Source organism: Neolamprologus multifasciatus, chromosome 1, assembly GCF_963576455.1.
Source record: "Neolamprologus multifasciatus chromosome 1, fNeoMul1.2, whole genome shotgun sequence".
Classification (NCBI taxonomy): domain Eukaryota; kingdom Metazoa; phylum Chordata; class Actinopteri; order Cichliformes; family Cichlidae; genus Neolamprologus; species Neolamprologus multifasciatus.
In genome coordinates, this window is record NC_140439.1 from 22,663,297 (window position 1) to 22,673,338 (window position 10,042).

Sequence of the window (10,042 nt, forward strand, 5' to 3'; positions counted from 1 at the left end):
CTGGAAGACTGGTGCCTACCTGTAGCGTCTGTAACCGAAATCTCGCGAGATGACTGTGATACGCACCGTGCCTCCGGTGCCTCTCCTAATGGCTCTGCTGTGAGTCGGTCCGTCAGTCAGTTGGGCTGACAGGATGAGTCTCCTCTCACTGACTGTCGGCTACTGTAGGAACCGAGTCCGGACGCTGAGCCGCAACTATTCCTCTTCATCTACTTTTCGCTTCTTCGTGGTTCTCTCGTCGGTAGGTTGTAAAAACACTGTTATTGTTTTATATCAGCTTAACTACACTTCTAAAAAAAATAGATGACGCAAGTTTTTTTTGTCACCTGCGTTTGCTAACAATGGTTTGCAATGAATTATGTTAAAAGTTTGTTTTTTGGTATTTTTTAAAATCCAGATATAGCAGACAACTCCAAAAAACCAAGCAAGCTGCAGCAGTGTTTATTTATCATTCCTGCATTGTTTGTTCTCTCACGGTAGGCGATGTCCGTTCCGTTAATGTAGTTTATAAATCAGTTTCCTCAGTTTCATAATACTCATTTTAAAAGGGGCTCTCTCTCTCGCTCATTTATCCATCCAGTTGCCTTTAATATTTAAAACTGTTTAAGAAGATGAATTGCCTCACCCATTGTCTCTTCTTCATAAAAAAAATCTACTAACTACTATTAAAAATGCATTCATAGTATTCAGTTTCTTTCTGTAGTCAACTGTATAGGGGGAAATTGTCAACAGGTGCCTGTATTTCACTATGGGATCATTATTTTTACCTGTGTGGATGTGAATGTGTATGTTTGAGCTGTGTAAGATGAATTTTCCAGAGTCATAACCTGCAGCAATGGTTTTATTGCGTGCATTATTATGTATGTTTGATACCGAGAAATGCTCTCTCATAGTGAATCACAATTTGAGCAGTTGTATGGTAATCAGTTTAGTCAAACCATAAACATAACTGAATCAACATTAAATACATGCAGATGGCCAAAATGAAGTAAATATTTGACCTTAACAGCAGCTGTTCAGTGTCATTGTTGCAATGACTGCATATTATTAGGTTATATGCAACACATTTCAGTGTGCCTAGATCTTAATCAGATTTCAGTAATCCTTAAACACGTGAGCAAACAAAAGAGTTTTTTAAAAAAATGTGAAAACATGAATACAGTCTCTGCTTCATGAGACTGTATCCTTTCTCTCAGTTAGCTTGTTTACATCTCTGTTTTCTTTGTATTATTGTAGGCAACTGTTGTTGTGATTTGGCAGTATATAAATAAAATTTAATTGAACTGAATCTATTTCATGTACATTTCTTTTTATACATGGCTTTTGATGACTCTGACTTCGCTGCTAACCTATTTCAGAAGAAATCACTCATCCAAAGAAGATGCGGAGGTTTACATCAACACATTTTCCAAGTTACTCGGTTACTTAGCTCAAGGAAACAGCCAAAAGGTAGTCCATCTTTTAGTGCTGTTTACCTTTTTAATGACTCTAAATCAGTGTGCACACAGACTGTAAACCTTAAGGGCAGTGTGAAGAACATAATTGCTTACTTTTCTATGTATTGTTGAACTGTGTATAATTTCTTTACCCAGTGAGTTTGTAAGCCCTGTATTTCTCAGCTCTGCTCCAATGAACAGTTGTGTTATTATTGCTGTTCAGATGGAAATATAAAAGAAGAGTCTCGTGGAAGGGAATGGCAGGACTCAAATAACGGGAAGGACCAAAGACGAAAACGATGGAAGAGAGGGGAATCATACTGGTGGTCACGCTTTCAGGTGTGAATCATAGCCAGAATTGTGGCAATAACTGCCTCGTCTTCAGTCACTAAATAATAACAAAATATGTTTACTAAAATGATTCTATATAGGAGTTGTAAACTAAAATATTTTTTCATTATCCTATTTCTAACAGGAGGAATTTCCCTTTGATGATAAAACGGTCCAGAACCTGGCAGCCGGTGCAGCAGGCATGGCCTCAGCTTTCTTGTACTTTCACTTTAGAGAAACAGGAGTCCAGATCTCCTGGAAGGATTTTGTGCATCACTACTTGAGTAGAGGCTTGGTGAGAGGCAGAGATTGTTTTAATTACGGTGTCTTCCTTACACCTGTGTGTCTGTGCTTGTGTTTGCAACCATGTGAACAAATGATTCCTTCTGCTCTCCTCCCAGGTGGGCCATGTCGAGGTTGTCAACAAACAGTACGTCAAAGTATTTCCTGCCCCCGGCGTGAACACATCACGAGTGGTCAGTTTCATTAAATGTCCCAGTGTGTAATTGCAGTGTCTTATACAAACTAAATGCATTTATTTTTACTGTTAAACTGATGAGAATCGACAAAATGTACTTCACTATATTGATAAAAATGACTGTATAAATAAACAAAACAAACATCTTTCTTTTTCTCACACACTATATTCCCATTTGCTTTTGTTGGTAGAAGACCCACCTACTTTCTGAAATTCCAAGAGCATAAGTTTTAAAATACAGATCTCAGCAGTCGACATATTTGTATTTGGTACAAGTACTTTCATTTTCATTTTCTCACTGTCTTTCCTTATCAGTTGCTTTTTTTTCTAAATAAAGCTTGCTAACCTTTATTTGCAGCAGGCATTTGACTGATTACACTGAGAAAATCACACGAGGAACAACTGCTATTCTAACAATGCACGATGGTAGTGTGCCTCCACCGAGGGGCCGCAGTCCAGATGAAGAGTCAGTCAAAGTACAGTAAAGGTAGATATACTTACTACATATACTACATGCTGTTGTCTTCATGTTTCAGAACTATTTGTGGTTCAACATTGGCAGCGCAGACTCATTTGAGCATAACCTGGAGCTAGCACAGCAGGAAATAGGTCTGGACTCCACTCAGAAAGTACCTGTGCTCTACAGCAGTGAAAGTGATGGGTGAGAAAGTACAGCAGCTTCACTTTAAAGTTACTGCATATATAGGTTATTAGAATCCATGCCCTAACTAAGGTTTTTCTCTTCCCATAGGACTCTGTTTTTGAGTGTTCTCCCAATCTTACTTGTGGTCGGATTTTTACTTTTTGCAACACGGCAGGGGCCAATGGCAGGAGGACTTGGTGGCTGGGGGAGAGGAAGCCTCTTTGGGATAAGTGAATCCAAAGCCAGGATAATTAAAAACAATGTCAGTGTGCGTTTTAAAGATGTTGCAGGGTGTGAGGAGGCCAAACAAGATATCTTGGAGTTTATCAATTTCCTGAAAAGCCCACGTCAGTATCATGACCTGGGTGCTAAGATCCCTAAGGTGTGTCATTTCTTGATAAAGAAATTTATTATTTTTATTAAAATAAAGCAATTCTGCACTTCTGTATTCTGATCATACTCACTGGAACAGAAAATTCCTTAAGATAGAAAATATATTAAATCTAATTAACCCCCTTGTTTACAGGGTGCAGTGCTGTGGGGTCCATCTGGAAATGGGAAGACTTTGCTAGCTAAGGCCACTGCAGGAGAGGCCAACGTTCCTTTCATTGCAGTCAACGGCTCGGAGTTCCAGGAAATGTTTGTCGGTGTGGGTGCAGCAAGGGTTAGTACGGAGCTGAATGATTGGACTCTCAATGGGTCTGAAAGCAAAATGATGGGTCACATGCTTGTGATGCTGCAGTGTGACCACAATATGTGCAAATACAGCAGATCACTGAAAAACTTATTCTCGTATCAAATTAAAATGATGAAGACTTTCTACTTTTGGGTGTTTTGGCAATGTCAAAAATTTGTATAACTGTAGAAATAAATAGATCTTTTCTGTGTTTTATTAGATAAGAGATTTGTTTGCCACAACTCGAAAAAATGCTCCTTGCATTCTTTTCATTGATGAGATTGACGCGATCGGCAGAAAGCGGGGCAAAGAAAACTTTGGTGACGAGGGCGAACAGGAGAACACCCTCAACCAGCTGCTTGTGGAAATGGATGGTGGGTAATTATGTTTTATGTCAACATTTCTGATGCTATTTTTTCACAAGCCCTCAGTCCTCTAAATGCTTTTGTCATTGCAGGATTCAACAACAGCACTAACATCGTGGTTTTAGCTGCCACAAATCGAGCCGATATCCTGGATCCAGCTCTGATGAGGCCTGGACGTTTTGATCGACATGTATACATAGGTGAAGTATAAATATTAACCTGAGATCTGCCTACTTTCTCTGCAGTCTCCTCTCTTGCTGCAACTCAGTTATCTTTTATGAAAACTATAAATATAAAACCATTATTTCTATGTTTATTAAGATGCATTTAAAATTTCAGTTAATTTTCAGATTATTGGTGTCTGACCACAACACCAAGCTCACTTTTACTTTTGCTGTGATTAAGTTTATTTTCTTTTTGATTTCTGTTTCCCCATAGCAGTTTATTATTCCACATGTGATTCTCTGGCTCTGGTGTGCATTCAGATCCGGATGGTCTTTATAACTTTGACTTTCCCTGCTTTAGATGAGGTGTTACGTTTGACATTATTGAAACTCATATCTTGTACTTACTGTATGTTTCTTCTTGCCTGTTTACGTCTTATGTCATTAAAAGCATGTGTTGCGTAATGTTTGCTTTTATCTTCGGTTAATTGGATATTTCCTGCCTGCTAAATCTAATTTTCCTAACACCAGGACTACAGGGTGGGTGGCCAGACCACTTTTCTCTATCAAAGAAAACAAGATCATAATGAGAGAGCTGTTTTTCTATAAAGGACAGATTAGGTAACTGGAGGCCAACACGAGGGATGGGATATGTTGCTCCTCATTTCCCTGTTATTCTCTGTTCCCCGTCCTTCTGTCTGTGTATATTGTCTTTTGTAAACAGATGACAGAAAGATGGGAGTGCTGAAAAAGTTCACATTTCTAATTGGTTTAATGAGCAATTAGTTATGTAACTAGGTATTCCAACAAGCCACAAGTTTGGCCACTGCCTTAGGACTTATATTGGGTCCTTTCCTGGATGCTGACAAATGACAAAGGGTTTTTAAATGGTAAAATAAATGACGCTGAATTCATGGCTTTAAAAGCGAATTAAAACATTTCTCCTCCAGTAAGAGTTAATGCTTCTGTACTGAAACTTTTAAGTCAATACATTGTTGTTTTAGAATTTACTCTGCCTTTCGACCGAATATAAACCTTAAAAAAAAAGTGTTATTTTAAAGTTTCTACAAACAAGATTCACCACTTTTTCATGCTGGCATGGTTTCAGTGAACTATTTTTGCAGTTGCTAATTGTGCACGTGTAATGCAGCAGAAGACTGAGTAATTGTCAGCATCAGCTCTATAAGCTTTTTGTTTGCACAGTACTGTGCAAACAAATTTGAGCTGTCTCTCGATTCTTTATATTTTGCTAGATAAACTGAACATATGTGCAGTAATTTATTAAAGCATTTTCAAACATACATGGAAATACAGTATATTAGGTAAAAACATTCAAGTTCAATTCAATTCAATTCAATTTTATTTATATAGTGCCAATTTAATTAATTAATTAATTACAACACAAGTCGCCTCAAGGCGCTTTATATTGTACAGTAGAACGCACAATAATAGATACAGAGAAAAACCCAACAATCACATGACCCCGTATGAGCAAGAACTTTGGCGACAGTGGGAAGGAAAAACTCCCTTTTAACAGGAAGAAACCTCTGGCAGAACCAGGCTCAGGAAGGGGCGGGCCATCTGCTGCGACCGGTTGGGGTGAAAGAAGGAAATCAGGATAAAGACATGCTGTGGAAGAGAGACAGAGATTAATAACAGATATGATTCGATGCAGAGAGGTCTATTAACACATACTGAGTAAGAAAGGTGACTGGAAAGGAAAAACTCAATGCATCATGGGAATCCCTGGCAGCCTACGTCTATTGCAGCATAACTAAGGGCTGCAATAGACGTAGTCTGTTCATTGCATTCATTGATATGACCACCTTTATTCTTCAACACAGCCTTAACTCTCTCAGGCAACTTTCTTGTAATTTCTTCAAGTAGTCTTCAGGAATAGGCTTCTTGAAGGACAATCAAAGTTATTTTCAGATGTTGGCTCCTTTTGTTCTCTACACTATCAAAATGATCCCACTCAGGTTCAATAATGTTGATCTTCAGGATCTGGGCAGGCTCTCTTATGAGCTCCTCCATACATATTGATGAGCCTTTAAACTAAAAATTGTAAATTTGGTTTCAGTACTTCATTTTGCATAATTCTTGCATAATTTGACATACTTCCGTCTTTTCTTCCGGTTGCTCTTCCTTTAGAATTGCTTCTTGAAAGCCACCCTTCCACTTAAACCATTATTAATGAGGCTTTGGTGAACAGCAGATTGATTAATTGAAGGACCAAATGCATCTCTGGTCCTGTGTCAGGTCTTTGCTCGAAAGCCTGATGAACTATTTCTCAAGATCACTTTAGAAAAGTGTAGCTCAATGAAAACCAAATATAAAGGAATTAAGGAATGAGACTTTTGCATTGTACTGTATATGTGACAGAACTTGAAGCAGAGTGATTTATTAATAAATTATAAAGACAGTGGTCTTCTTTTTTGTTTTTTGCAGGTCCTCCAGATATGAAAGGCAGGGCATCAATCTTTAAGGTGCATTTAAGACCTCTGAAGTTGGACTCCAGTGTAGATGTAGAGACGCTGGCCAATGATCTTGCTGCTTTAACCCCAGATTTTACTGGTGGGAATAAAATATCATGATCACTGAATACCCAACAAATCTAAAAAAGAAAATCATACAGTTTCAGCTGCTTCTTGCTTTAATTTCATCACAGTCTAACTTATTTGTTGCTTCTCTGTGTGTGTCTAAGGGGCTGACATTGCAAATGTGTGTAATGAGGCAGCTCTAATAGCTGCACGTCGTCTCAGCCAGTATGTCAGTAGCAAACACTTTGAGTGGGCAGTTGAAAGGGTTGTTGGAGGTAAGTCAAACACCAAAATTATGCACTTCAAAATGAACCAAAAGAAACTGATAGTATATATGTGAATCTTTCCATAACCACTTTTTTGATTACATAAATACAATGACAATACAGTACAACTGAGTTATAAAAGCAGTGGTGTCAAAATATAGAGCTTATATGTTATTTTATGTCAATCCATTAACCTGATGTTAATATTGTGATTTAAGCATTTTTTTTAAAGATGTCTGTCGTGTTCTCAGGTCTAGAGAAAAGATCTCAGGTTCTGCAACTTCCAGAAAAAACTGCTCTGGCATATCATGAAGCTGGGCATGCTGTCACTGGGTGGTTTCTTGAACATGCAGACCCACTTTTTAAGGTATTCTTTACATTTCTTGCTCTCTCTCTGCAATAATCCTGTAATAATTATAATGATTAGCTCATTATAGATTCATCATTATAATGTACTCCACCAGGTGTCACTTGTTCCTAGAGGGACAGGTTTGGGCTATGCACAGTATCTACCTAAAGAGCAGTACCTATTCACACAGGAGCAGCTGTTTGACAGAATGTGCATGATGCTGGGTGGTCGAGTGGCTGAGCAGGTTTTCTTTCGTCAAGTCACCACCAGGGCACAAGATGATCTCAGGAAAGTCACACAGTCTGCCTATGCACAGGTACTCGCCTCACTGCAGAACAGGCTTATTGTAGAAATTTAGGCGTAACCAAACCGTATTTTGTTCAACAACAAAAAAAAATGCATAACCATCCATGGAGTTAAAATGACTCATAGAGAATAATTTATGATTTTTATTGACTATATATTTCTGTTCCAGTCTTCATATTCTTCTTCTCTTCATATTTTAGATTGTACAGTTTGGAATGAATGGTGCGGTGGGTCAGGTTTCTTTTGACCTACCGCAATGGGGCAGCCTTATAACTGACAAACCTTTCAGTGAATCTACAGCCCAGGTTATAGACCAGGAAGTTCGCTCACTCATAGACGCTGCCTTCCAACGAACACATGAGCTCATACTTGACAAGAAGGAAATGGTGGAGAAGGTGCGAACTTTTTAACATTTGTAGTAAGTGCTTCAGAGACATTTGCAGAGTGTGATGCTGCAAATGGATTTTCATTTGTGCTGAGCATTTTTCAAAACTGTCATATATTTGGAGTATGAAAAAAAATGTGTATTTCAATGACCTCAAAGCTCGATGTTTCCTGTTGGTCATGTAATGCAGGTGGCAAAGCATCTTCTAGACCAAGAGATTCTAGACAGGGCTGACATGGTGGAACTGCTAGGACCTCGCCCCTTTCAAGAGAAGTCCTCATATCAAGAGGTTGTTGATTACCTGGAGAAATCTAAAGAAGACACTTTTCTACCTGAAGGACTAACAGACTGGCAAAACAACAAAGGAGATAAAAAACACTTGCAGAATCGGCAAAACACATCAGCCCTTTACCTGTAGGTTGTCTTTAAGGTTGTCTCTCATGTGCGGCACCAACTGGTCTGGACTGCAGTTTGTCAGAGGTCTGTTAGTGGTTCATGTGACTGACAACCTTAGGATAAAAGATGGTGATGTGTTGCCAAAGTTTTTGTGCAATCTGCAATTTTTTTCATTGTAGTTTTTATGTAAAAGTGCACTTTTTTGCTGCAGTTGCCTTATGTTTCCTTTTTCCCACTCTGTGGAAGTCTCTAAGTGCAATAATACTAACAAAACATACCATGAATAATTAGAAGAGAATTATATTATGTTATTAGAAGGGAATAAGCCATCATGCTATGTTCTTATCAGCCGCAGGAACCATGTGTTAAGTTTTATTTTGAGGATTGGATCTTCATACAGTTTTCTATTCTATCCTATTATTTGCCACATGTTTAAAGTTCAGATCTATTTGATTGTTGATTGTTTTATATTTCAATCCTTTTGCAGATGTTGTTTTCCTTGGAGTGTGCGTATATTTATCAGTAAAGGTAATTAGAAATCAGTCAATGTTTTCTAGCTTGCTTTCTGCGCATACAGTCCAGCAAATGTTAGCTAATCAAATGTACTGGAGGCTATTTTTTCCTTCCCAGTGTCTCATAATAATCAGGGTAAACATTTATGTAGATATAAGAACTTCGGATTAGCTCTGGGAAAGTGTAGCTCTGTATACGTCATATTGTTTGTCTTGTCTCTGTGTTACAAACTGTCCCTTAGAATATATGAAAATATCGCCTGCATAGTTCACTGGTCAAAGTAGTGATTAAGAAAGATTTCTGTCCTTTTATTCTTTCAAACTGTGCTTTCAGCACATTTAATGAGGATAAAAGAAATTAGCAACAGCTTAAAGTAATACGAACACTAAAGTATTTGTTTGGTACTGTAAAAACATGAACTTTGCTGTTATTCAGGAAATTACTCTGTCAGTTATGTATTTTGTTTTATTTTTTCCTACTTCCTGTCTACACTCTGTCATCTACTATTGCATTTCTTATGCCAGCTGCTCCTCTGCTGGGTAAATAGTATTTTTGTAACTATTGTACTATTATATACAAATATGTACACTAATATATACCAATCATTACTTGAACTTGCAATATGAGTAGAGTGGGTACTTTTGCACTTTTAGCCAGGATTCCCATTAATGGTAAGCCGGTGCTACATTGGTACTATAATAATTTTAATAATAATGATTATTCAAATTCTTTGGAGATCCAAGGATGGTGAAATAAAGTTTAAAATTTCTGTTTGAATTTAAAAACTTTAACAGAACAGCCATCTCAGACTGGGTTTGGCAGTTGCCATAGTTTCCCTGCTATTTATAGAGCACATTATCTGCAGTGAACATGAGAGATGTGCATATTTATTAGCACAGACTACGTTTGTAGCGAAAGACTGATATGAAATCAATTGCTGTCCATTTCATGCAATACAGAATGGGTCTCCTCCACACTAGTAACAACAGAAGTCACATAATAACTTACACTGTTTTCATTTTATTTTTTTCTTCTACCATCCCAGTGTCACTTTGAATCCACTGTGTCACAGCATTCAGAATTATTGGCACTCTTGGTATAGACAAGCTGAATATGCGACAAATAAATCAAGTAATCAGCTATTCCCTTTACTGAAAAATAATAAGAAATATTGCATCAGGAGTTAAATTCACCT

General features: G+C 37.8%; 1 protein-coding gene across 2 annotated transcripts; it reads left to right on the top strand.

Moving 5' to 3' along the window:
• The first annotated feature begins 31 nt into the window (after positions 1-31).
• LOC146525752 (mitochondrial inner membrane m-AAA protease component AFG3L1-like) lies at positions 32-9,748 on the top strand. 2 transcript variants are annotated; one of them, XM_085167683.1, is made up of 16 exons: positions 32-241; positions 1,359-1,449; positions 1,660-1,775; positions 1,912-2,061; positions 2,168-2,242; positions 2,781-2,905; positions 2,996-3,269; positions 3,414-3,551; positions 3,784-3,937; positions 4,021-4,128; positions 6,541-6,666; positions 6,797-6,907; positions 7,150-7,265; positions 7,363-7,563; positions 7,754-7,948; positions 8,129-9,748. In XM_085167683.1, exons 1-16 carry the CDS (start codon positions 134-136, stop codon positions 8,354-8,356), a joined length of 2,316 nt encoding a protein of 771 aa, XP_085023809.1. In that variant the 5' UTR covers positions 32-133; the 3' UTR covers positions 8,357-9,748. The 2 variants fall into 2 exon arrangements, with proteins under 2 accessions (XP_085023809.1, XP_085023813.1); XM_085167687.1 differs by having other exon boundaries at positions 7,754-7,971; positions 8,129-8,222.
• The last annotated feature ends 294 nt before the right edge of the window (positions 9,749-10,042 follow it).

Excerpts from the sequence above, each read along its gene's own strand:
- LOC146525752 (XM_085167683.1), top strand. The coding sequence starts at position 134 with ATGAGTCTCCTCTCACTGACTGTCGGCTACTGTAGGAACCGAGTCCGG. Across the intron at positions 2,906-2,995 it reads TACAGCAGTGAAAGTGATGG|GACTCTGTTTTTGAGTGTTC; the intron begins GTGAGAAAGTAC and ends CTCTTCCCATAG. Across the intron at positions 7,949-8,128 it reads AGAAGGAAATGGTGGAGAAG|GTGGCAAAGCATCTTCTAGA; the intron begins GTGCGAACTTTT and ends CATGTAATGCAG.